Source organism: Aulonocara stuartgranti (assembly GCF_965226115.1).
Source record: "Aulonocara stuartgranti genome assembly, chromosome: 17".
Classification (NCBI taxonomy): Eukaryota; Metazoa; Chordata; class Actinopteri; order Cichliformes; family Cichlidae; genus Aulonocara; species Aulonocara stuartgranti.
Window position 1 is genome coordinate 2145091 of NC_138953.1, and position 27512 is coordinate 2172602.

At 40.6% G+C, this 27512-nt stretch overlaps 1 protein-coding gene across 7 annotated transcripts in view; it reads left to right on the plus strand.

Moving 5' to 3' along the window:
• LOC309692794 (DENN domain-containing protein 5B-like) overlaps positions 1 to 27020 on the plus strand; it is a 78094-nt gene extending 51074 nt beyond the window's left edge. For 2 of the 7 annotated variants that reach the window (XM_082511597.1, XM_082511595.1), the window contains 19 exons: positions 3844 to 4419; positions 5322 to 5553; positions 10125 to 10275; positions 10803 to 10893; positions 11162 to 11269; positions 12914 to 13045; positions 14963 to 15115; positions 15308 to 15386; positions 15468 to 15549; positions 15809 to 15937; positions 16519 to 16640; positions 17052 to 17197; positions 18571 to 18612; positions 18939 to 19057; positions 19819 to 20006; positions 20560 to 20642; positions 21116 to 21242; positions 21582 to 21756; positions 24142 to 27020. In XM_082511597.1, the coding sequence (XP_082367723.1) occupies positions 3844 to 4419; positions 5322 to 5553; positions 10125 to 10275; positions 10803 to 10893; positions 11162 to 11269; positions 12914 to 13045; positions 14963 to 15115; positions 15308 to 15386; positions 15468 to 15549; positions 15809 to 15937; positions 16519 to 16640; positions 17052 to 17197; positions 18571 to 18612; positions 18939 to 19057; positions 19819 to 20006; positions 20560 to 20642; positions 21116 to 21242; positions 21582 to 21756; positions 24142 to 24325 (2919 nt within the window). In that variant the 3' untranslated portion in view covers positions 24326 to 27020. Of the gene's footprint in view, positions 1 to 3843; positions 4420 to 5321; positions 5554 to 10124; positions 10276 to 10802; positions 10894 to 11161; positions 11270 to 12913; positions 13046 to 14962; positions 15116 to 15307; positions 15387 to 15467; positions 15550 to 15808; positions 15938 to 16518; positions 16641 to 17051; positions 17198 to 17934; positions 18000 to 18570; positions 18613 to 18938; positions 19058 to 19818; positions 20007 to 20559; positions 20643 to 21115; positions 21243 to 21581; positions 21757 to 24141 lie in introns of those variants that run through there. The other 5 variants (XM_082511600.1, XM_082511599.1, XM_082511596.1 and 2 more) reach the window with 4 other exon arrangements.
• The last annotated feature ends 492 nt before the right edge of the window (positions 27021 to 27512 follow it).

Below are 27512 nucleotides of genomic sequence, written 5' to 3' on the forward strand. Positions count from 1 at the left end.
GTGAACGCCGTAACTCGAGAATGAAGGATTTTCATAGTTATGTCACAGGTGCATCTCCTAGAAATTTGGGACTAGTTTAAATCTGACTCTGGGTCAGGCAGAGGTGAAAAAGTACAGACGTTCTGTATTTAAGTAGAAGCGCAGATACTCCGGTAAATATCAAATTACTGAATCAAGAGGATGACTTCACACATGAGTACTGTCAGGGGTCAACGTGAGATACAGCATGTGCTGTGGCTCAGCACAGGGAAAAGAGTCACAGCTCACAGTCATTTCTAATGTGAGTTTCAGTAGATTTCCTTTGTGTACAGGCTGTGATTAGCTGGTCTGCTGCTCTGTGTGGATTTACAAAACTGATTTCAACAAGATGTAAGCAGATGTTTCACAAGCTATAAGACAAAATGTCTTAAATTTGTCGGTTACTGAGCCGTCCTTACCTTTAAATCCAACCTCTCTTCTTCCTCTCCTGTCCTGTCTTTCTCATCTTTATTTCTGACTGAAGTTGTCTCTCACTCTTTCTCTGTGTTTGTTGATGTTTGTGCAGACATTGGATGCCCCTTAACCCTTTAAAGCCGGTCAGAGCAGCACGCTCCGTTTTGCGTAACTATTTTTAAATCCCTGTAGAACCTGAACCGTGTAAGCTAGCACAATATTTGTTTTGCATATGAAACCGGAGGAGTTGTACTTACATCTTATGCCATCAGCTTGTCCTCGGTCACGGTTTCCTTCCACATATAGCTTTGCAAAAACTGCATAAAAAGCGCTTGCAGGAACAAAAACATAATATTCCAGAAACAGGTTTTGCTGATCTGATCAGCTGTTCGTAACACTTCCCACATTGAAAAAGACGTCAATGCGAACGATCGCATGTCCGCCATTTCCTGCCCAAAACCGGAAGTGACATCATTTTGCGGAAAATGTAGTTTTTTTTTTTACTTGTAGGCCTTAAAAGCCTATACTGGTGTTTTTATAAGTCATGTTTGACTTTATGCTTTTCTGAATAGTTGCTGGGATGCTTAGAACTCGAATTGCACTGCTGGAAATAGTTTATTTGATGCACCTGCTGTTTTCTTTGCAAATTTGCATCATAGGATTGTTTTTTGTTTTTCCTGCAGTATATAAAAATTGCTGTATCTCCAAAATAAAACTATGAAGACACTCAAAATAAATTTCCTGTTGTTGTAAACTATTTTTTGCAACTTTTTTGTATTTAAAGTTTTGAGGGATAAACCTCTTAAATTTCTCCAAGTAGAAATATATGTAAAAAAAAACAAAAACGATTTTCAATTTTTTTGTACTTTATTGCACTTTTTTGCAATTAATGTAATTACTATGGACTTAATGCATACATATTATTAAAATATGGGCTATAACAGTTGTATTGATGTATCGCAACTTGAAATGCTCCCAAAAATGGCACTACAGCATGTAAAAATATAAAGTAAGCTCTGGCGGATTTGGTTCTATAGTAGGTCTTAAAGGGTTAAAAAAACATTATTCTCTTTAAATAAACCTAGAGTAACAGGCATGTTTAAAATGTAGGGAGTAAAAGTTGTCAGAAGAAAAATACAGATACCTGAAAATTCTACATAAATACAGTAACGAAGTACTTTGTTATGTCCCACCTAAGAGGTCAGAGGTCAGGTTTTCTGAAACTCTTGTGAACACAAAACTCCAGAAAGATGTCACCTAGGATTTTTGCATTTACACCAGATCAGGATGTCATCTGTATTTTTATAAAAATGTTCCTTTTCGGAGCACCCAAACTGAAAAGCTTGTAACAGGAAATTGTAATAACATAGAACTTAATTTATAATTTCACATCTTCTAGTTTCTGTTCAGGTGTGTAGGTAACCTCCTTTAAGTCTAACCACACACACACACACACACACACACACACACACACACACACACACACACTTGCACATTTAAATGAGCATGGCACACATTTTACTTATTAAACCAGAAAAAAACTGAATCAAACTTTATTAATAATGGTTCCGTTTGATCAAGTCTCTATAAGGACACAGCAGCCAGCTCAGCTGGATGAAATACAGTCTTTATGTTGTCTTTGTTCTGGATCTGCTATCTTTATCTTTGTATTTATTGTAGTTTTAGTTTATAAAAGCCTAACATGCAGTTTTAATGCTTTATAATGCTACAATGCTGTTCTTCTTTATTGGATGAGGTGATGTTTTTTTTAACTGTATCATCCCCTGCACTATATTCAATTCAATTCAATTCAATTTTATTTATATAGCATCAAATCACAACAAAAGTCGCCTCAAGGCGCTTCATAGGTACAGAGAAAAACCCAACAATCATATGACCCCCTATGAGCAAGCACTTTGGCGACAGTGGGAAGGAAAAACTCCCTTTTAACAGGAAGAAACCTCCAGCAGAACCAGGCTCAGGGAGGGGCGGGGCCATCTGCTGTGATTGGTTGAGGAGAGAGAAGGAAGACAGGATAAAAGACATGCTGTGGAAGAGAGACAGAGATTAATAACAGATATGATTCAATGCAGAGAGGTCTGTTAACACATAGTGAGTGAGAAAGGTGACTGGAAAGGAAAAACTCAGTGCATCATGGGAATCCCCCGGCAGCCTACGTCTATTGCAGCATAACTAAGGGAGGATTCAGGGTCACCTGGTCCAGCCCTAACTATATGCTTTACCAAAGAGGAAAGTTTGAAGCCTGATCTTGAAAGTAGAGATAGTGTCTGTCTCCTGAATCCAAACTGGAAGCTGGTTCCACAGAAGAGGGGCCTGAAAACTGAAGGCTCTGCCTCCCATTCTACTTTTAAATACTCTAGGAACAACAAGTAGGCCTGCAGAGCGAGAGCGAAGTGCTATAGACATATAAATAAACTGATATGAAATAATTAAATGAAAAACAGTCAGTTTCCTTGTTATCGTTAAATTCACCTCAAGGCAGAGCCAGACAGGAGTAGTCTTTTATTGCTTTGTCACTTTTCAGCCTCAGTCAGACAGTGAGGAGGTGAATGTGTCTTTTTCTAACCCTGTTTATTAAAAACGTGAGCATGAGAGATGTTTGGCTCTGTTACACTGTGCCTTTCTCTGCCTGCAAGTATAGCTATGAGAGGCCAGAGCCAAACGAACGTTTCTGTAAACTTAATTCAACAAGTTGGTTTTTGGTTGTGTCTGTATGCTTACAGTCTCATGGGCTCACGTGCCTTACTGCTATCTCACAGAACTCCACGTACATCTCACCTAATTTCGATGTCTGTTTTTACACTCATTCAATATTCTCACCCAAACCTTCTTTTACTTTGCTCAGTGAGATTTACTACATTTAGAAGTCAGCAAACAGGAATTGCACTTGGACATTCAATCAATTAACAACTAAGAAATTCCCCCAGCTGTGGTGTACGTCGGTCTGTTTGGCAACATTTTTATAGTCCTTGTAAAACGTTTTAAATTGAGAGGTCCTTTAGCAGTCTGTATTCTGTGATATGTAGAAGCTCATTTCTACATGTTTAGTGTTTCTAGAGGTTTTGCTTTAATCCCCCATGAGGCGTGATGCAAATTCCATCCTATCACATTTGGATTGGTGTCTGAATATATGCTGTTATTCCATTGGCCTATATTCTCGACACTCCATATCCCAACCCCCATCATACCTCCACCTCCTAAAAACGATCTGTCTTTACTAATCCTGCCTCCACCAGCTGTTTCTCCTGTCTGCAGTGCACAGATCCAATGTCTGCGGTGAACACATTTGAATTCACTTGTTGTGCCAACAGAAATGCACATCACAGAACTGAAACTTGCACCATTAGAGTTTATTTCAGAGCCTAATAAAAACGTGTTTTCCTCTCACAGGCCAACCTGTGTTTTGTGGATATTGACAACCACTCCATCGAGCTTCCAGAGGACTTCCCTCAGTTCCCAAACAAGACCGAATTCATCCAGGAGCTCACTGAGGTGTTATTAAGCTTTGGCTTCTCTGCCAACACTGGCGCCCCGCCCCGGACCCGCTCCAGTCCTGGCAGCACCTCGTCCACCCCAGGAAGGGAACGCAAATCCGCCACCCTTCGACAGCTAGAGGACGATGGACGGAATGGCAATCTGGCAGGAGAGGAGTTAGTGGTGCTGGAGCTGCTGCAGGGAAATGCTACGCTGGAGAGACTGCAGGCACTGACTAAACGCACTGGGGTGACTGTGGCACGTGTGGAAGCCCTGAGGGCTGGAGTCAAAGGTCAGCCCACCGACGGAGGAAACCAAACAGGAGGTGAAGAAGAGGAGCTAAGGAACGCCAAACTGAACGTTCAGCTGAGGGAGGTGTTCGCCAGCCGCTTCACTACCATGTTTGCAGACTATGAATCGTTTGTTATCCAGAGCGCTCCTGATCTGGAGTCCTGGCTCACTAACAGGGAGCAGATGCACAACTTTGACAAGGTGATCAAGGTTTTCTTTCTCGTTGTGCCTCAGTCAGAAATATGTTTGTAAAAAGGTCGTACCTTATTGGAAAACAAGTGTTGTACTCAACGTTTTCATGGTATTTGTAAAAGAGGCATTTTTCTTCTTACCAGTTCCTTTTTTTCCAAGTCCCAAGATGTTTTAGTTATTATTGGACAGAAGTACAAAATGATATCAAAAGAACATGAGGCCAAAATAACAAACAAACCACAATATAACCAAGAAATAACTAAAAGAAACAGCAGCTTACCTCCCTAAAATGACATAAACAGGAGGAAACAGTTTCCAAATAAGTTGTAGTTCATCTCACTTGGTAGTGATTTAAAAAGCAAAAGAACAAATGGAAAGAAGGGCATATCTAAGGGAAGGACAGTGGATCATAAGAAAAGCCAGAGGATTTATCATGAATTAGCTGGAGATCATCCATAATTGGAAGAAATGATAGCGTAGTCTCTTTGGACTCTATTTTCTTTGTTCTGTTTATTTGTGAAACCTGTTAGTTCCTGTTACTGTTTCCTATTAAAGTATTTTATGTAAGAATGGACAGTATTTTAAACTGAAGAATCAGTCTGCATATTTTCAGTCAATGTTTAGTGCTGATTAGACTTATTTATTTCATTGTGTTGTTTTCCTTTCTGTTAAAATTCTATATTTACATTTTCCTGGCATTTGTGGTTTAAGGCTAGCTTTGTTTATTACAAACAAATTGTTGTCTGAAAGTGGGCTCTTTCTCCCTGTGCTTGCCGTAGGGGATTGTTTTATAGTTGAGGTTTTTCTATAATATTGTGCTGTCTTTACCTTAAAATCTAAAGTTACTAAAGATGCTATATAAATGACATTGAACTGCACAGTACTGAAAATACATATGCTCTTGTGAACAGGCTTCATTCCTGTCAGACCAGCCAGAGCCCTACCTTCCCTTTCTGTCTCACTTCATCGAGACACAGATGTTTGCCACCTTCATCGACAACAAGATCATGTCTCAGTGGGAGGAGAAGGAGCCTATGCTCCATGTCTTTGACACTCGTATTGACAAGGCACGCCTCTATAATATCCGTGCTCCCAGTCTCCGGTCGTCCTGCTACCAGAGGTGCTCCATCCTCAAAGAGTCTGGTAAGCTCAGATGGGGACGTGTGTGTGAGAGATTTATTTCTGTGTGAACATGGTTCAGATTGTTGGTTTGAGAAGCATGTGTTGTGAAAATGAAAATATTCCAGGCTAATTAACTTTCTCACTGAAGTGAAATAAGTCTTTTCAGTGCCTGCTTTCAGTGGAAGAGTTGTTATATGTAAGTAGTGTTTGCTCAGAGATTATGCAAAAATGTTGATACATTTCTTTATATTTTGCTTATGAAATGGGAATTAGCTCAGTGATTGATGCAAAGTTGCAGTTACCATGTAAACCATGTACAAACATAGATGGAAGATGTTTGTACAGCTCTTATCAAGTTTGAAAGCCAATCTTTATTCTTCATCACAGCTTGTTTTGGAATTTCTTTGAATATTCTTCAGGAATAGTCATCTAGACTCCTTGAAGGACATGCTACAGCTCTTCTTTGGATGTTGTGTGCCTGTTGTTACTTCTCTGTCAACATACTGCTTCAGTAATGCTGAGGTCTGTGATTGTTGTCATGCTGATAAATGAAGTTGTTGTCTGTTAACCCTTTAAAGCCGGTCAGAGCGGGCACGCTTCGTTTTGCGTAACTATTTTTAAATCCCAGTAGCACTGCAACCACGTAAGCTAGCGCAATAATTTTTTTTGCATATGAAACCGGAGGAGTTGTACTTACATCTGATGCCATCAGCTTGTCCTCGGTCACGGTTTCCTTCCACATATAAAAACTGCATAAAAAGCTCTTGCAGCAACAAAAACATAATATTCCGGAAACACGCTTCGCCGATCCGATCAGCTGTTTGTAACACTTCCTACGTCCATCAGCGCGAACTATCGCATGTCCACCATGACCTGCCCGAAACCGGAAGTGACGTCATTTTGCGGAAATGTAGTTTTTTACCATCAGGGCCTTGTGAGCCTATACTGGTGTTTTTAAAAGTTATGTTTGAGTTTATGACTTTCTGTGTCGTTTCTGGGATGCTGAGGACTCATATTGCACTGCTGGAAATAGTTTATTTTGATGCACATGCTGTTTTGGGGTTTTTTTGCAAATTTGCAGTATAATATTTATTTTCGTTTTTCCTGCAGTATATAAAAATTGGTGTATTTCAAAAATAAAACTATGAAGACACTTAAAATAAATTTCCTGTGGTGGGAAACTATTTTTGCAACTTTTTTGTATTTACAGTTTTGAGGGATAAACCTCTTAAATTTCTCTAAGTAGAAATATATGTTAAAAAAACAAAAACGAATTTAAATTTTTTTGTAGTTTATTGCACTTTTGCAATTTATGTAATTTCTATGCACTTAATGCATACATATTATTAAAATTTGGGCTATAATGGTTGTATTGATGTATAGCAACTTGAAATGCTCCCAAAAATGGCTCCACAGCATGTAAAAATATACTATAAGCTCTGGCAGACTTGGTTCTATGGCAGGTCTTAAAGGGTTAAACACTGTCCAGATTGTGTGGTGGATAAAAATTTGACTGTACTTTGTCACTTTCATAATTCCATTTGTTTAGATAAGATCATCTTCACACTGGCTGAAATGCAGCCCTGCACCATGACAGAACCGCAACCACAGCATAGTTTGGCAAAGCGCAACATTTTCTTCCTGTTTCCATTAGAGATGGGCTGATCCGATATTACGTATCGGTATCGGTCCGATACTGACCTAAATTACTGGATCGGATATCGGAGGGAAATAAAAAATGTAATCGATCCATTAAATATCAAAAAAGCACCTCACAAAACTTGCGACATGGCGTAACTCGGCTCATAACCTTAGCACGTCGGAGCAGTATGCGTCACGTGATAGAGCGGCTGTGGCGTGTGACACCTGTCGGCGGTCTGGTTGAGCATTTCATCTCCGAGGAAGTTATCTCAGACAGAAGTAAAGCAAGTGTGTAAGTTCATCTCTGTTTGTAAAGCATTCCCACGTTAAGCTTAACAACCGATATATGGAGCGACTGCCTCTCTCTCCCTCCCTCTCCTGTTGCTACTTTAATCATGAAACTGATCACTGATCAGCTGATCGGCTTTTCTGTCGCGACTCTGTCTCTCTTGTTTGTTTTTGGCCCACTTTGCACCAGAAAGAGGAAACCAGCGGCTGAACAACAGCAGCACGTTTAAGCTTGATAAGCTGTTGTTAGAATTTATTTAATATTACTTTCTACACCAGGATCTTTTTCTACGCAGCTGACGGCTGGTAACTGTGCAGGGGCGGATCTAGCAAAGTTTAGCCAGGGGGGCCGATAGGGCATGAACAGGGAAAAGGGGGCACAAAGACACACTTTTCTTTCTTATTCTCATTTAAAATGTGTAGCTTTTAATAAATAATCATCTGAATCTTACATCCAAAGTTTTAATCTGATGTAAAACATATAGAAGTCCATTACTGTATATAGTAACTATTAAGTCTAATATACCCTAGTAAGCTGTAGTACTTTTTCCTTTGGGAAGGTACCATCTGTGCAGTCTGCAATTCTGCAGAAGAAAGATGTTGAATCTATTTAATTATTCTTGGAAAATAATTTATTTCTGTGCATTTTTTTTTCACACTGCATCAAATTAAAGTTGATTACGTCGATTAAGCATCATGGGGTGGGGGGTGGTTCCTTATTTTTTATTTATTTATTTATTTTTGCTGGGAGTTTTAGAACCCTATTAGTCAGGTTGCTAACTCTTTAAAATACCAGAATAGGGAGGATGGAGCAGGTTTAAGTTTATTAGATTGATCAGTGTTGCTGAACTATGAAATATTTTGGGTGCAGTCTATTTTTTGCATACAGGTGTAACAGAATAGCTTTAGTGTTTGTTTTAACTTGAGTATGAACTTATACAAAATGCAGCAAGATATTAAAAAAAAACTGTTTTATTGATTAAAAAACACTATATCGGATTCATATCGGTATCGGTTGATATCCAAATTGATGATATTGGTATCGGACATAGAAAAGTGGTATCGTGCCATCTCTAGTTTCCATACTTCAGTTAATCCATGCACTGTCTCAGTGGAAGAATATTTGTTAAGAAGCCATTCTGAAGGGCAGGTCTTTGCTGGATTTCTTCCAGTTTCTTTAGGATATAATTTTGAGATGCTATTCATCTGCTGTGGGTCGTTTTTAGTCCTTTTGTCCCCCTCTCTAGTTTTTTTAAAAACACAACTAACAGCTCTTTGGGATCTTTTTGATGCTGCAAAAGACGATGTAATGCCTGTCAAACTGTGATTCAACTATAGAAATGAAAAATAAATTATGACTTTTTGCAAAGGCTAATGGTATCAAAGTCCTAAAGACACAAATTAAAATTGGTTCTTTGCTAAGTTACCCATTAATCTGTTGTCTATTCGTCATTGTCAGACAGTTTTAAAGTGCATTACCTCTGCCTTTGTCCGTAGTAGCTTTTTGAATCCTATCAGGCACCTGTTTAAAAAACTGTCTTGAGGCAAAGTTTCTCCCCCTTTATGACCATTTAAAACATATAAACTCATTATTAACAATTGCAAAGAATAATAACCTGGCCTTGTCTGGAATTTCGCAACATTTAGAAGACAATAAGGAGTAGTCTCTATCAGACCAGTTGTTGCTTCTAGAAATAATCCCCTTGGATGAAGTGTGGGCTGGTGCCTTGGTAGCATGCTAAAAATGCAGGACATGACACAAGAATTAGAAAAAAAGCAGGGAGCACAATGTTCTGACAGTGTTGGTGTTCTTCTGGTTTCCTGCCAGTTCTCATGATCATTGCTGAGATCGACAACAGTGGCTTATAACTCTTCACATGTCAGCTCAAGATAACGCTGTTTGTACGAGTGAGCTGCCGTGGCTCAGTGTGTTCAGTGATTCCGACTTCCATGCACTAATAGGCCAGTCCATGTGAACTGCAGTTGCCAAGGGTGACTTCATTTGCAATGGTCTGCATACTTAATTATGCAGACAATGGACAGGCCTTTCCTCTGCCTGCCTCCCTCCAGTGCCTCCACTCAGAGAACACACCACCTGCTCTCTGAGGACTTCAGTCAGAGACAAACGCAGTATAACCACATGACAGATGAAGATGGAGTGTGTTTGCAGTCGCTGCTGTTGATGATGTTTAATCTTTAGAAGGATCAACAAGTAAGAGTCAGTCAGACCAGGTCTCTATAGAGAATGAACCACAACGTCATACATCATGCTGTGATTTAATATATAAACAGCCTGTTTTGAAGTACAGCCTAGAAGTGACACAGAATAGAACAAACAGGAAGCTGAGTCACTCTTTGCAGCAAAACTTATCTGTGAAGGACGGCGACATATCACGCAATGTCTTACATCTTAATTGCAGTTTTTTTTCCAGTGGTGTGTGTGTGTGTGTGTGTGTGTGTGTGTGTGTGTGTGTGTGTGTGTGTGTTCAGATAAGATGCGATCTAGATGGTGGAATCAGTAAACACATAAATCCACATGCATGCCTGCAGCGTTTAAATCTGAAATTACCTTCAGTAATGTGACACCTACTGGAATTCTCCAAATGCCATGATGGTTTCACGTCCTTACAGCGTTGTCTGAATCTGTACCGTCTTTTGTTTAGCTCAGGCCATTGAGCAGCGGCTGATGAAGATTGACCACACGGCCATCCACCCACACCTGCTGGACATGAAGATCGGTCAGGGGAAGTACGAGCAGGGGTTCTTCCCCAAACTGCAGACCGAAGTGCTCAACACAGGACCGAGCAATAACAAGTGAGTCAGCCTCCACTGTGGACAGATTTCACAGACGACAGCAGAAGCTTCAGGCTGTCTTTGTCAGAATACTCCAGTACAGTTTGAATGTAGGTTCAACAGAGATTGGTTAGATCAGGTTACACACATACAACTGAAAGCCCAGCTAGATGCACTCAGATCCTATTTCCTTTTCTCCATTTTATTCGTGTGGCATTCCATAATCAGTGATACATAACAAGCAAAACTTCAAAAATGTTGACAAATCTGTTTGCACTGCTGAAAAATCTTTATAGAATAGTTTAATAGGATTGTTTTAAGCTGCTCGTAATAATATCATCAATGTTAAAATGCAGTTCAAATCAAAGAGAAAGTAAAACATAAAAAACTGTTGTGAATTAACTGCTTTACTGTTAAAGGCAAAGTTTACCTTAAATCTTAAAGTAACTTTATACAACTGATGTACTTTCTTCTCCCTTCAGTTTGACTCACAGGAGCACAGATAGTTAAAGGCTACGCAGTATATTCACAGCGTGTTTGTTCTGCAGGTGGTGTCACAAGGCAACAACAGCTCAGCGCAGAAAAGATCGCCACAGACAACAAACGGAACATCTAACCCTTGATAATGACCTGAAAGAGGTGAAAAACCATCCTTCTGACTGCTCCCTGGTCTCCACTGTTCTCTAACTCTCTCATCTTTATTTTCTGCTTATTGTTTTGTTCTGTTGTGTAACTACATTTATGTTTCCTTCTGTTTGAGCTTTCTTTGTTTGGTTTATGTTATGTTTATGCTACCTTCACTGTCTTCTTATGTTCCATTCTTTTGGCTCTGTCGTCTTCTATCTGGCTGTGTGTCCTGTTCCGGTCCGTCTGGGGTCGGGTTGTACCGCTCTTCCTCCTCGAGCAGGTGGAGGGCTGCCTGGTCCTACAGAATTCCATGGCATTTTGGGAGTGGGACAATGCATCCCCTCCTCCTGTCAAACCACCTAAAAAATCTGCTTCTGCTTCCTGCCTGGTATGTGCAGGAGATGCTTGTGTTTTGGATTCCCTCTCATAGCCTCCACCCTCACTTCCACCTACTTTTCCGAGGTTCCCACATTCTCTAAGGCACAATTCCTTGCTGAATAGTAAAAAATATAAAATTCTAAAGGAAAACAAGAATAAAACAAGCAAAATACAATCTTTTTGCATATCTGAGGGGTGTTTAGGCTCGGTGAGCTGCACAGTTAGCAAAGGCATATCTTCCAATTCTTTGTTTTGAATGTGCAGCAGTCAAAAATCCAGAGAGATTCACTTTTAAGGTACCGCAAGTAAATTTTTAGGTCCTTCAAGAGGAAAAAAGTTGCACTCATATGTAATTGTGTGTTTCAAAAAATTTACATTCTCATAAACTTGTGAGTGAATCCATCAGAAATATATTGGACCTGGCACCGAGTTATGGAAACCACCATGTTGCCCTCCTGTCTTGAACACAGCGGTCGAGATTCACCTAAATGCGTGTTATCGTTTCATGTATGTGTATGTATGTATCTACTATGTATGTATGTATGTCATCCTCTTCTGTCTTACCTGAAGCCTCGTCTCCTGACTGAAGTCCGGGCAATAACACAAAAACGTGCATAAACAAGCTTGTTTTTTCTTCATATTGTTGCAATTTGTCACTGTGAGTAGATGAAGATGTGACCATCCCATATCCAGACAGTTATAGCCATTACACCAGTATACCAATGTTAGGCCTCAGTGTCATAAAAAGTCCCATCAGTTTCACTGATGCCACCTAACAGCAGCTAACAATGGCAAAAACAGCAGCTCTTACCAACAGAAACATTTATGACATCTTCAAAAACCTGCCTCAGACAGACTTGAGCTGCACTGACTCATCAACACATGTCGGACTCTTCCACAAAGTTGTACAGCCTCCTTCAGAGTAAATACACATGCAGGCGTATTGACAGCTGAGGGGAACAGCAGAGTGACACCCTACGTTCACTACAGCAGCCTGAGTTGTTTGTCCTACAGCAGACACCATAGCTAGAATTTTCCTCTTAAACTGGGATGGTAAAAAAAAAAACAGAATTAATTTAACTGCAATCTCCTGACATCTAGTGGTTAAGATTTTAGACACTGAACCTTTAATTTGAAAAAAAAAAAAGGACATCAAATACATCATTGACAGTATTTCCAGCTATTTCCATGTCATGTTCTGCTTTGAACACTTTAAATGTGAAACAGCAGCAGTGGGAAATCTTCTGTTTGTGAGAACAGTGATGTAAGAGCATGGATTTCTCATTTCTGCGAAGCACTCAGAGCTCATTATAGGAAACATTTTGAATTTGGTATGCCATGCTCCAGACTGAGTGATACTTCCTGCCAACACAGCCTTTCTTTTTACTCGCCTCCTGTGTCACACCCTTTAACTTAACTCACTTAAGTTCCTCGAAGTGTCTCACATGAACAAAATTACCATTAACAGTCACAGAACTACTAGAACAGGTTATTAACAGTGTATAAGGAAGGCACGTATTTGTGAGATTGTGCCAGGAGTGAGGATGCTTACCTCAACCTCTAATACGTGTTAACTGCAAACATTCATACAAAAGAATGACACTTTCAGTGCCTGTTATTTAAATCTCACTAAATATCTTCGTCTGCACTTCAGAAGTACATGCAGGAGGCCCGCAGCCTCGGGAAGAATCTGCGACAGCCTAAACTCTCCGACCTGTCGCCTGCCGTGATCGCCCAGACCAACTGGAAGTTTGTGGAAGGGTTGCTCAAGGAGTGTCGCATGAAGGTGAAACAGAACCCCAGCAATGCTTCTGCACTTGGAAATGACCCATGATTCTTGATTCTTGCATGCACTCATTCGCTGTCCTTCATTTACAGAAGTTATTACTGAAAACTGTAAATATATATACAGTTTATACTTCTCAGTTAAAGGGTTACTCTTTTAAACTTAATTATTGACATTTTGCATAAGTGTTTCCAGTTCATTACAGATTTTCTGATGCTTGTTTTAATCAGCTATCATGACCATAGTATTAAATTGCTGCTTATTACACATAAACTGCCACAGGAGTTTCCTGGTAGTCATTACTATTCTTTAAGTTTGTTTCCAAGGGTTTTTACCTGGTTATTAATATGTTATTAAATAGAAACGGGCAGTTTTGCATTTTGCAGCTCTGTTTCCTGTTTATAAACTACCATGGTGAATGAGTGGTAATAACTGTGAAATTACCACATTATTGCGTTCTATCAAAATGACTCCTGTAATGTTTAACGATGAACTGCAGTGTGTCGCATAGAGTACCTCCAAATCCATACTAGAGATGGACCGATCCGATATTACTTATCGGTATCGGTCCGATACTGACCTAAATTACTGGATCGGATATCGGAGGGAAATAAAAAATGTAATCGATCCATCAAATATCAAAAAAGCACCTCAAAAAACTTGCGACATGGCGTAACTCGGCTCATAACCGTAGCACGTCGGAGCAGTATGCGTCACGTGATAGAGCGGCTGTGGCGTGTGAGACCTGTCGGTGGTCTGGTTGAGCATTTGGAGCCTCGCTACCAAACGAGCATTTTATCTCAGAGAAAGTTATCCCAGAGAGAAGTAAAGCAAGTGTGTAAGTTCATCTCTGAATGTTTGTAAAGCATTCCAGCGTTAAGCTTGACAACCGATATATGGAGCGACTGCCTCTCCCTCTCTCTCCTGCTGCCACTTCAATCAATGATCAGCTGATCAGCTTTTCTGTCGCGAGTCCGTCTCTCTTGTTTGTTTTTGGCCCACTTTGCACCAGAAAGAGGAAACCAGCGGCTGAACAACAGCAGCACGTTTAAGCTTGATCAGCTGTTGTTAGAATTTATTTAATATTACTTTCTACTCGAGGATCTTTTTCTACGCAGCTGACGGCTGTAACTGTGCAGGGGCGGATCTAGCAAAGTTTAGCCAGGGGGGCCGATAGGGCATGAACAGGGAAAAGGGGGCACAAAGACATACTTTTCTTTCTTATTCTCATTTAAAATGTGGAGCTTTTAATAAATAATTATCCGAATCTTACACCCAAAGTTTTAATCTGATGTAAAATGTATAGAAGTCCATTACTGTATATAGTAACTGTTAAGTCTAATATACCCTAGTAAGCTGTAGCACTTTTTCCTTTGGGAAGGTACCATCTGTGCAGTCTGCAGTTCTGTAGAAGAAAGATGTTGAATCTATTTAATTATTGTGGAAAAATAATTGATTTCTGTGCATTTTTTTTCACACTGCATCGAATTAAAGTTGATTACGTCGATTAAGCATCATGAGGTGGAGGGTGGGGGGTGGTTCCCTATTTATAGTGTGTTTTTTTTATTGATTAAAAAACACACTATATCGGATTCGTATCGGCCGATATCCAAATTTATCGGTATATCAATATCGGTATCGGACATAACAAAGTGGTATCGTGCCATCTCTAACCCATACACATAAAAAGTTCCTCAACTATGACACAAATTCTCCACAATACAAAGCAAGGCTCTTCTACTCCAGTTTGCCCATTTAGCCATCATAAGAAATGATGAAGAGGCACGTCCATCCACAGAATGCAGTGGTTTTTAATATAACTGGAGGGTAGGTTACATGGATGTGTCATATGCCTTGGATTTTAAGTATGTTCATAATATATCACAGTGATTCCTCTAATTGTATGTGGGTGTGTAGACCAAGCGTATGCTGGTGGAGAAGATGGGCCGCGAGGCGGTGGAGCTGGGTCATGGCGAGGCCAGCATCACTGGATTAGAGGAGAACACTCTGATTGCCAGTCTGTGTGACCTGCTAGAGAGAATCTGGAGCCACGGGCTGCAGGTCAAACAGGTCAGCACACACACTGAAGTAAAGATATATACAGTGCTGCACAAATGTTAGGTTTCTTCAACACGCTATAGATGTTGAGGTTCCTCCCTCTGTGTCTGTGTATAATGTGATGCCTCATCCATCGGTGCAATAACTGCTGTTATGTGTGTCATTTCTGTCCTCGGCTCTCTCATGCTGATCGTGATGTTTCAGGGGAAGTCTGCTCTGTGGTCTCACCTGCTGCACTATCAGGCCCGGGAGGAGATGCTGGCGCAGCAGGCTGACTCACCAGGTAACATACACGAACACACACGCAGTCGAAAGCCTCAGTCACATGTTAAAGCATCAACAAAAAATCCATCTCTCCTTGTAGCGCCTCGCTTTCTTGAGAGGAGGAAGTCTGATAGTTCCATAGCGATGCCTTCTCTGCGTGTGTCTCTCATTCAGGATATGAGGTATGACTTTGTTGTCCTTTGCACTGTCCAAGCCTCTTCTACAACAGGTAGACTAGAGTAACACTGTTTAGGTGTTCCTGTTAGTATTAAACATCATATTATATACAGTATACTCGCTGCACGTACTGTAAACAAGTAGTTTGTATGTCCGTGTTGGTGCATCTGTGAAAATGTATAAAATCTGTAAGTGAAGTTAAAGTAAATAACTTTTCCTTCATCTTAAAACCACAGCGTTATTCTTCTTCTCCGTCTGTCCCAGGCATATCCAGAGTATGTCAGAGATCAAGACGGACGTTGGCCGAGCCAGAGCCTGGATTCGCCTGTCCCTGGAAAAGAAGCTGCTCTCTCAGCATCTCAAACAGTTGCTGTCGCGACAAGCCTTAACCAAGTAAGCATTTTGGTGACTGAATCCCACCTTCATATTTACATGTCGTGCACTATTAAACATACATTTTGCAGTCGTTTTCACAGTAAGGGTTTGCATACAGTTAAAACACATGACACAAAGTTGTAGAAAACCCTCCGTTTTATACGATGTGGGAGAAAGTGGCTCTTTTTTGTGTGGCTTGATCATGCCACAGGGGGCAGCAGTGAGCACCCTGAGCCACACCAGTGCAGCACTGGGAGTATTTTTCTGCTGTATTCATTTACAGGAGGTAAAAGGTCCATCTGGCCAAATGACATTCCCACTTGACTTCCACACATCCATTTCTGAGTGAAGTATAACTGTAAGCTTCCCTGCACGCCTCCATTTTGCCCCTTCAAACAAAACAGAAGCGTTTCAGTTCATTGCTAGTTTCATGGTCGGGCTCTCTAATTGTTAGTCTAGAAAGATAACGTTTTATTTTGTTGTTTAGTTATTAAGGGTGCAAAAACTGTCAAACTAAAAAGACTTTTGACATGGATGTTGATGAGGAGAGATGTGATGTACTTCGCTGTATCTGAACCTGACTTGACTGACCGCCACAGGAAGCTGTACAAACGTTACGCCTTCCTGCGCTGTGAGGAGGAGAAGGAGCAGTTCCTCTTCCATTTGCTCTCTCTCAATGCTGTTGACTACTTCTGCTTCACCAGTGTCTTCACCACCATCAGTGAGTTTTCCATCAGCTACACATAACCTCTGACCTCTGGCCACCCACAGCAATGCTTTTCTTGAACAAAAGAAACGTTTTAAGACGAGAAGCTTTAGGTGATTGGAAACAGCAAATTATGCTGTTAAATATGTCACATATCAATGTGTATTTTTATGAACTGTATATATACACTCACACATATAAACGTATATTGGAACTGAAATTGTGTGTCAGCAGCATTTCTATGAAAAGAGGTCGTGTTGTTGTTTATAATGAGGTCGTGTTGTTTATAATGGCATGACATCAAACTCCTGGAAAGCCCTTCAGCCCTCCTGCACCACCTACTGAAGCCTTACAGTAAAAATGTCATAGAGCTACGGATCAATAGCTGACTGTGAAATTGTGAGGATTTTTTTGTCTTTTTTGCAGTGATCCCATACCGAGTCGTCATCATCCCCATCAAGAAGCTGAGCAACGCTATGACCACATCCAACCCCTGGGTGTGCGTCTCAGGGGAACTGGGAGACTCGGGCATCATGCAGATCCCCAAGAACGTATTAGAAATGACCTTTGATGTGAGTACTGTGACCTTTGACCTCCCACAAGTTGATCATGCTGTCAGCCACTCTGATGTTGTGTGCAGGCATTGAGTTTGTGTTTTCTATGTTTCACTCCTTGTCACTGTTTGTCAAACATCACATGGTGCACTGCAGCTTATTTAAAGCCACAGTAATCAAAAATCAGTGTTTCTTAAAGGTGCTGTAAAGAGAATAGTTCATCCCAGAAGTCTCGGGACAAGGCTCCAAAACATGAAGTGATATGTAAAATGCTTCTTGCCTTGGCTTCAGCATTTCTTGAATAGGCAATATTGGACTGGAGAGTTAGTTCCCATAACTTCTGGAGAATTTCTCCTGCTCTGTGTCCACGTTGCACGAGTTTTGCAGTTTTAAGAACTAAGGTTGGGCGAGTGGATGAATGCATCGACCATCGACGATAGGCCGAGCCTTTCGCCGATCATTTTTACAAGAGCCATTCATTTATTCGCCCATGAGTAAGTTTGCTAATAATTTTGGTTGAACCCAGTAGAAGGAGCCAATGGAAAAAAATAATAACACTGTTTTAACGGCACTGCCTTCCATCTGCAGGCACATGCAGCCTCCTCAGAGTGCGCCCAAATTCAGCCATTCATTTCCTCAAACTCATGTTAAAAAAAACAAAAACTTTATTATATTATTTACATTTTAAAAACCCACAATGGAGGGAGGGAAACAAAGAAACTGGCTTCTTTTCCCCATTGTAACTGTGTTTACAGGTCGTTCCAGTGTTTATCCGTCTTACACACCCGACCAAACAACAAATACAAAATGAAACACAAAAGTAAGTTAAAAATAAAAATCTCTCCTCCAGCTAACATAAAAATAAATCTTTGATGTAACGTTAAGTCTTTTGTGCAATTTGGTGCATCTTAAATAAATGAATAATCCAAAAAGTAGCTATAATAACTCTGAAACAAACAAGAAAAGAAAGTAAAATATTCGCTGCAAACAAAACGTATAAATTCACAAAAAAGTCGCCTGCGCGAGTTTATCGCCGATCCTGACTAAGAAGCATTTAAAGCTGCTGTTTTAGTTCTAAAAGTGAACCAGTTGTGGTGAATTTCAGCAGCATCTGCCATCACATTCACAGCAGTCTACTTCCTAAGCCCTAAACAATTCTCCTTTTACCTCAAGAAATTTTCCATCAAGCAAGATCGATTATGAAGTGATGTAGGTCATGTGAAGACTGCCCTCTAGTTGCACTTCTATGCAGTGCACTCCAATAAATCAATTTTGTTTTACAGTGTCAAATCATGCAAGTAGGATTTCTGTGAGCCAAGCCTAGTTTGCATGCATGAGTGAGTTTTATTGTCCTTTCTTTGTGTCTTAACGTATGTTTCCATCTCCCTCAGTCTGCTTTCAGGCCTCACACGCACATCTCTGCCATATTCAAGGTTAGACAAAGCCCTTGCTCTACAGCTCCATCTCCCACCATCAAGCGTATCCCTTTGAAATGCTTGCTTTTCTTTTCTGTGTTTGACTTGCTCAAAGTTGCTCCTTTACCCTGCGTACATGAGTGCTGACTGAAGTTGTGCTCTGTGTGTCTTTGCTGGAGCTATTAGGAAAATATGCTGAAGGAAATGTAAAAAATAAATAAAAAGTAAAACGTTTGTGCCCAAATAACTGAATTAACCAGAGACAGACAAGTATATCATGCACAGTAATGAAAGAGAGTAGGATCTGATATTGTATTGATTAACTAGTTGCTCTCTGTGTTCAGTGTCAGAACCTGGGGAAGCTCACCACGGTGCAGCTGGGTCACGATAATGCCGGCCTCCTGGCTAAATGGTTGGTGGACTGTGTGATGGTGCGGAACGAGATCACAGGACACACCTACAGGCGAGTAGAGGACCTGTCTTTGTTCTGTTGTTGTTACTCATTTAGTAAACTTCCCTCACATGCTTTTCTGTGCAGCCAAATTAGATTGTTGTAGACCTCAGACAACATTACGACCAATAAGAGTGCAGCTAGCAGCCGATAACCGTCCTGTCATGAGTGTAACTGCTGGCGCACGCGTGTCACACTCTGGGCATTTAATAGTTTGCTGTTTCTCGGCAGTTTTGATGAATTTAAAATGAAAATTAATAAAGTGTTTTTTCTTGTTAGTGAGTTAAAAAAGGCATATTCATTCAGCATTATATTATATTATAGAGACATTTGTTAAATTAACTGGAATGTGTGGCTCACTGACAATATTGGAGGTCAATTTTGTTTGTATAACCCAATCGGAGAAAATATTAAATTGTTTGTTTCTCATAACGTCAAAAAGCAGACAAGAAAAGAAACAAGACACTGAAAAATACAAAATATAAAACATACGAAAGACAAAGAGAGAAGATCAGAGCGGAGACGTGTGGAGAAAGAACAAACCGATATACGGATGGAAAACGCGTAGATTTCGCCCGCCTGTGTGTCTGAACCACATTTAGTACATCACCCTCTGATGCACACCAAGTGCTAGTTAGTAGGAACCATTCTGCGTGTTTGTTGATAGCAAGTCAAATATAAAATATCTCCCCTGAAAATCAGAAGAACAAATAGAAAGATGCCAACAGATGTAGAGCGTTGATGTGTAACCTCAGCACCTTGTTGTCCATCAGGTTCCCCTGCGGTCGATGGCTCGGTAAGGGTGTGGATGACGGCAGCCTGGAAAGGGTCCTAATCGGGGAATTAGTGTTGCCCAGCGGAGAGGATGATTCTGCAAGGGCCTGCCGTACACCCCCGCTACAGCGTTCACCTTCCCAGGGCAGACGCATCAGCATCACATCGCTCACCGGACGAGATACCAGTCAGTAACTGTCAGCGTTCTCACACAACAGGAAATCTCTAATACTGAGAATGAAATGTTTTCATTTCCTGACAGGTTTTGCCGCACTTTCTGATATTTGAAGTGCAGGATTTTAAATAGATTTTATCCACAGTAGGAACAAAAGATGGTCTGTGTGCAATTACTCAGTCATCCACCACCTCACTAAACACTTTCAGGCTCTATCGATGTTTTCGTTATTTTTGAGCTTTTATGTGCAATGAATCTCATAATATCATCAAAATAAGACTGCCAGGCTTCCATTAAATGCTTTTTTAAAAACCCTTTCTGCAGTAGTTTTTTGGAAACTTTAAGGCATATCAACTTCTATAATAATAATGATAAGCTGCCAGGAACTCAATTATATGGGTAATTCTTAAAGTGTGGTTTAAAGCTCAGACTTCCATTGCAGCTCAAAAATGCAGCGTTTCCAGGAAGGATGGTAGCTACAGACATTAGCTGTTGCTACCTCAGGCTGTCAGGGTTCAGAGGTCTGTAGCAGTCTGTACTGATGCAGATGTTTTCCCCATTCTAGAGCTGAATTCAGCACAAATCCAAGAGGGGATTGGGGAGGCAGTGAACAACATCATCAAACACTTCCACAAACCAGAGAAAGAGGTCAGTGACTTTCAGCACTCTGAAATCCTTTTCTAATGAGTGCGTGCCTTATAGCTTAACTACTGCTATGCTGTCTGTGAATTCTGAGTAGTGTGGGTTCTGTTTTCCTGTTTCCATCAGGGAGTGCATTCATTATGTGTCCATAAGTAAAGTTGTGCTTTGACCATAGAAAGTCTGAAAGAGTGATGATCTTTCAAGTTGTAGTCATTTCTCTTCAGTGACAGTCTGTCACAGCACATTGTTGAATCGAATTTTAGAGGTACTCCAACGTTCATGGGAATAGTGTAATTAGCAAAAAGTGTTAAGCCACTTAGATGACAGGGTGCCAAGTTACCTGCCCACACAAGCAAGCTTCGTTACATGTGTGTACTAAGTAACAGACAAAGTAACAGCGTCACTTGCTAAATGTCAAACTTCTTACATTGTATCAACATTTGCTTTTGTGCATTGACGTGTTGATGTGTGTTGCACAGAGAGGCAGTCTGACTGTTCTGCTGTGCGGCGAGAATAGCTTGGTCGCGGCTCTGGAACAGTTCTTCCATCACGGCTTCAAATCTGCCAGGCTCTTCCAGAAGACTGTGTTTGTGTGGGACTTTGTGGGTGAGTGTGAAGAGACGGCACGCTCTGCTGCTGATGAGGAAAACTGTTCAGTTTGGCCCATGGCAGAAAATCAAGGGCTAAACTGTGTTACAATGTGTACTGGTTTTACTGGATTAAAGAAAAAATGTGGAATACCTTTTTATTCATGTGTCATGGTTTTTATACATGTTTGTAGAGGATTATACAACATTTACAATTATTTTTGTGTAATCTGGGCTTTCAAATGAATTTGTAACATAGCCTTCAGCCTAGTGTTCTCAGTTTGTTGAGCTGTTACACAACAGTAGAGAGCTTTAAGTAAGCTGATATGGTGTGTGATGCTCCTCTAAAACCCTACAGAGAAGGCTGTTGCCTACATGGAGTCAGCTGACCAGGTGGGAGACCTTCAGGAGACCACTGAGGCCATGAAGATGACCTGTCAGTCACTCTGTCATTACTTCAATGCGATCAACTCCACCTCCAGAAACATCGGCAAGGACGGAAAGTTCCAGTTGTTAGTCTGCCTCGGAGCCAGGTCAGTGTGGAGACAACGAATTAATGTAAATTATGTTGTGAGCTGTGACGGAAGCTGTTCCTGCGCAGGTGTGGGCTCTGATAGCATCTTTTGATTTGTGATTATTCGATCAGAAATTTGACATATTAAAAACATGTCACGATTGTGGTCAGAAGTTTTCATTTGTCTTGGATTTCCTCTAGGGCAGGGGAGACAGGACAAAATAAATGCTCACTGTCGAGGCGAGTGCTGTGTGGCTGGCAGCAAATGCAGGACTCTCAGACGTCAAGAGTGAAACTCTAATAGCAGCTTTCATTCAAACAAAAAAAGTAAAACCTCAAACTAGATATTAAACTGGACTCAAGAACTAAATACTAAGAAACATGAACTAAGCTTTAGTCATGAACACAGACAGGAAACCACCAGCATGGTGAGGGTACGCCACGACACAAAGCAAAGAAAACACAGGGCTTAAATACACACCAGAGTGATCAGAGTGGGAAATGGGAGGGAAACACAGCTGGGATTAACTAGTCAGAACGAGACAAAGGAAGCAAAACTAGATACATTGACATGAGACGAGGGACCGCCAAAATAAAACAGGTATAACAAAGATGTGGACTTGACACTGAGACAGAGAGACATGGCTGACCGGGAAGACAGAGGGAACACGAGGACGAGTGTGACAAGACGAGGAACACGAGACAGCCTAATGACAGAAACCAAAACCATAGGACTAAAAATATAACACAGCAGAACCAAAACCCACGAATTACAATAATTAAAGAATATAACTAAAGCACACAAACACTGAGTCACAGGCCACAGGTGACACTTGGCTTGTTTTCTTTTTTTCTTTGTTTCTCTTCACTGTGGCAGAAGTTAATGATAATTAAATGCAAAGTGGTGTATAAATACATGGTGAGTGAAGAAGGAAGGCACAATGTATCATGGGAAGCCCCTAGGAGCCTAGGCCTAGTGCAGCATAATTAAAGAAGGGTCACCTGATACAGCCCCAACTACAACCTTCATGAGAAAGGAAAGTTTTAAGCTTAATCTAAGTAGAAAACCTGCTTTTCTCCTGAATCCAAACTGAAAGCTGAGGGTTCTGCCTCCCATTCTACTTTTAATGCCCTAGGAACTAAAAGAAATCCCACAGTCTAAGCGCAAAGTGCTCCTTTGAGATGATATAGTACTTTGAGCCAGGGAGCCGATCCTCTTCATTGGGCATAGATCCTAGAAGGAACCTTCAGTGGATTCTGCACATTCCCAGTCACCAGAGCCTTCAGTGGGTCCTGCACAGGCTGAACATGAGCAGCCAGAAGCTGAGCCAGAGGGTCCCATGTTGTCTGAGCCAGATGGCTGCTACTTTCAAAACTAGCAGATTGTTGTGCTTCACCATCAGTTGCTTTAAATTCAGCTACCAGCTCGGCTTTCCCTCAGCCGTTAGTCTCCCGGCCTTTCTCCTTGTCTTCGGCCTCCTCCCAAGCATTGCTGGCCTCCTGTTGGGCCACCAGATGGCCTCTGCCGTAGCTGCTGCTTCCCTGTCTTGCCTCACCATCGCTGGCCAAGTCATCTCTGGTAGTCCACCGTCTTCATTGCTGGGCTCCTGTTCTGTCTTCTTATGGACAGCCTGCTCTCAAGACTCCTGAGGGTTTCATTTGTTCTCCAGAGGGGCTTCAACTTGTCTTCTTCTGGCCTCTTTCCCAAGTCTCTGTCTTCATTGCCGGCCCTGTGTTGAGCCTCCGGATATTCCACCTGTCATGCTTCATCTCAATACCAGACCCAGTAATCCACATTGCTTATCTTTTTAGTCCTGTTGAAAATCTGCAGTCTCACCACTGATTAACATTTAAGTCGATTTAACTCTTACTACGTTTAACTGACACAGACTGTTTACTTACATATTGTTCATAGCATAAGCACACACATTTACTATACACTACACATATTAAATTGTCTGTCTCATTATTACAGTTAATAAAACTAAAGCTAACACTACTGTCGGTATGCAGAAAAACATTGTTCACTGAAATTAAAATTAAACTGGACTCTTGAATAAGACTAAACCAAATCATATTGTGCGTTCAACTAAAACCAAACTAAACAATAATTAGGAGATGTCCTTGGGTTGAGTCTCTGTCAGTGTGGTCAGGATTGTCACCTCAGCAATGGGAGGCTTTGTGTAGCAACTCAAACTGAAGCTAATTCAGTTCAGTTGTGTTTATATAGCAACAGTCACCTCGAGGCGCTTTATCTTGTGACATAATGCTACAATAATGAATAAAAATAATCAAACCAAACTGAAACTAACATTTTTTAAAAACTAAATTGAATTAAAAATTGAAATTTAAAATGCGATAAACTGTGAAGTTTTAATAATTCTGATCACTGTTGGCCCCACAGAGACCGCCTGCTGCCCCAGTGGCTCCCCCTGCTCGTGGAATGTCCAGTGATCCTGCAGATGTATGAGGACACAGCAATGCTCAGAGACCCTTCCACTCTCAATACCCTTATTAGCGTCCTTGAGACACTGCACGACTTCTCCATCACACTGGAAGCCTCACTGGTCAAAGGCATCAACCTTTAGCTCCACAGGACTCTGGTTAATTTTCTGTCCTCCTCTTCAGTTCACTCTGTCCGTCTAACTGTTAGCTCCTTGGCCTTGTGATTAGATGGATGATAAGGTTTGGAGGACATTAAATTGAAAGGACAATTTGGAAACCAAAGCAATAAGTTCCACATGTTCTCATGTTGCTTGATTCTTCATGAGAGACGTTAAAATTTGTGGGTGACCCATGAGCTTGCATGCAGTATTTCCACTCTTCCTGTGAATTTCAAAGACTATTTAAACAAAAGATCAGACCAAGGATCTGTAGTTTTTTACTTGATGAACTAATGCTGTTCATCACAGTGCACAGGTTTCTGCAGACATATCAGCTTTTAGAAGCACTTCCTGCCTTCCATGTATTTGTTATTTCAGTACACTTGGAAAATGACTGTTTGGCTTCCTGCTCACATTAAACTCAAGCTGCAAGTCAAAAATCTGTTCCAAAAAGACTTTTGCAAAGCAGTTATTCACTGTCATGTTTGAGGGAACTACTTTTTTATATTCCCAAAAACTGTTCATCTGGACGTAGCGGTGGCCAAGCGTACGACTGAAGAAGTCACTTGGATGAGTGACGAAACGTCCACATGAACAGAATCCACTTTTTGGGATTTCCTTACCTTGATGACTGAGCATGAAAATACTTTCTATATTGTTTTTGCTTTAAGGTCTTTTCTAGGCTGCAGGATTGTCGTTGCTGATATGAATCACAGCATCTTTCTGCCTTATTGATTCTCTTAGTGTACTGAAATATGGCTGCTTGGAAGAAAAACAAAAAATTGAGTGCATGCTGAAATGACAGCATAGAGACATAGCTGTAGCAGCAGACATGTAACAGCTGTGTGTAGCATAGCCCCCTTCAGTTGGTACGAGTAGATGCATTATCTTACCTGTAACTGTTGGTTATAGTAGCATCAACCTAACTGTTGTTAGCGTGAGCAACAATGCTTTTGTGCACGGAAAGAGTACGATGCCATGAAGAGACTGAGCTGAGGGATCACTGACACAATGACAGACTCAGTGTTAAGAGTTTAACCTGTGGCTAACATTCCTACCTACATTATACATCTATGTCTCACTTCACAGATGTGCGCATGTAAGATCAGGTTTTAAGGCTGTGTGCCTTACAAACACAATTACACCATCTGCCTACACACAAATTCATGTAGGATTTCTTGCCAGTTTGCCAGTTTCAACAACTAAATAACAGCTAAACTGTAACATACAGGCTCATCTAAGAATGAAAAATGAATTTCAGCTGATTTATGCCTTTTCCTTGAAACCAGCGTGTGTGGGCCAAAAGTGTGAACTCCTACACTATGGAGATACCTGACACATTAACAATATACGACAGAAATTAATTCAAGTATAACATTAATGAATTAAAGTCCTGGCAGTTATTAAACTTTTCCACAAAACAACAAAACGGTTCTTTCAAAAACAATAATCAGTATACACAGTTCAGCTTTTTACTGCATTCATATCAAACATCAGGAATAAGCTGAAATTTTAGAACGTTTACTTCACAAAATGACGTTTCTATAAACAAGACTGAGTGTAATAGCACCCATTTGTCACCAATTAGCATAGGAAGCGAGAAGTAGCAGGTTTATGGTCTTAACAACTTTCATGCTTGTGTGTGTGTCATGATTCCCGTAAAGTCCCACTTCAAGCCAGTCACAGGTTACGTTTTTAGTCCCTGTGTAACAGCCGCAGTAGCACTGGCTGTTTATACACTGTTTAAAATCTAGATTTTATTTTTTGTAATAAAGCAAACTAGCCTATGCTAAGCTAAATGTTCTTTAATTGTTTAAAGGGGTTTTTATGTAAACTGCAGACTTGGCATAAATGGATGAATTTCACAATTAGAATTGTTAACCTTGTTTTCTGTGGTCCATAAATGTGTCATGAAGGGACGCGCCATATTTGTGTTTCACCTCCTCTAAATGCGCTCAAAATGTAAATATGTTTGGCAGCAGAGAGTAAAATGTTTGGAAATGTGTATCTTGGGCAGATGTCCTATCTTTGAACTTTTGCAGCATTAGCAGTTTTGTGTTGCCTGTTGCTAAATGGATACTTTCAGGTGTACATATTGTCAACGCACGCTGTCATTTAAGCTGTATTCATGTGGCACTCTAATGGATTACAAATAGCAGGGGAGTTTATCTGCTTTGTTACGACAAAATGTGGACACGGTTGCATTTCTGCTGTTTCCAGAACGGAGTATGTGATGGGCAACACATCCTGCCTTCCTGTGTTTTTAATTTATATTGACTTTGACTGGCTGACAGCAGCACTGGTGTTTTATGGTGGACAAACCTGTGGAGTAAGTCGATGCGTCCTAAGCACCTTTAAAGTAACCACTATTTCTCCTTCATGTGCCCCTGCTGATTAACCTGTGGGACTATTGACAGCTCCAAAGCACAGACATGGATTCCTCCACCTCTTCCTGGACGTCTTTATGTACGGACTATTTTTCTGGCAGCACCAGAAACGACGTGTGGAAGATGACCATCCACCCTAGTAGTCACACTTCATGCCAGCGTTGGGACTGACTGCTCTCTACTGATATTTATTGTTCCTCAATAAAACACCGAAGTCTAAGATGTGTGTGTGTGACATGTATAATTTTGAAATATAATAATATTATAAAATAAAATATATTTCATGCCAGGAAGTCACCACTTTTAGACTCAGTTGCTTGCTAATCTTGAGCAAAGTTTTAGTAGAGGTTACACTGGCTGTTGCTTATTTTGTTTTGCATGTGTATTGCTTATTGGTTAAATAAAGTATTTATCTCATGTCAGTCAAAAATGTTGCTACAAATACTCTTTGTAACAGCTGAAATTCTAATCTTGTTATCCTGTTGTAACTAATGAATTTCTCCTTTGGAGGAGTAGAGTTTTTCTTTTCAGTTTCACAGATAGTTATATAACACATGCAGTGCTTTACCTGCTTGCAAGAGAGAGACTCATTAGAGATCATGTTTAAAAATTCTAATTTTATTTGTCACACACACAGTCATACACAGTACGATATGCAGTGAAATGCTTACACAACTGCTCGTGACCTAAAGAAAAAAAGAAAAGGCTATGAATAGGATAGGAAATAAATCCATCCATCCATCCATCTTCATCCGCTTTGTCCGGGGCCGGTGTTGTGCCAAAAA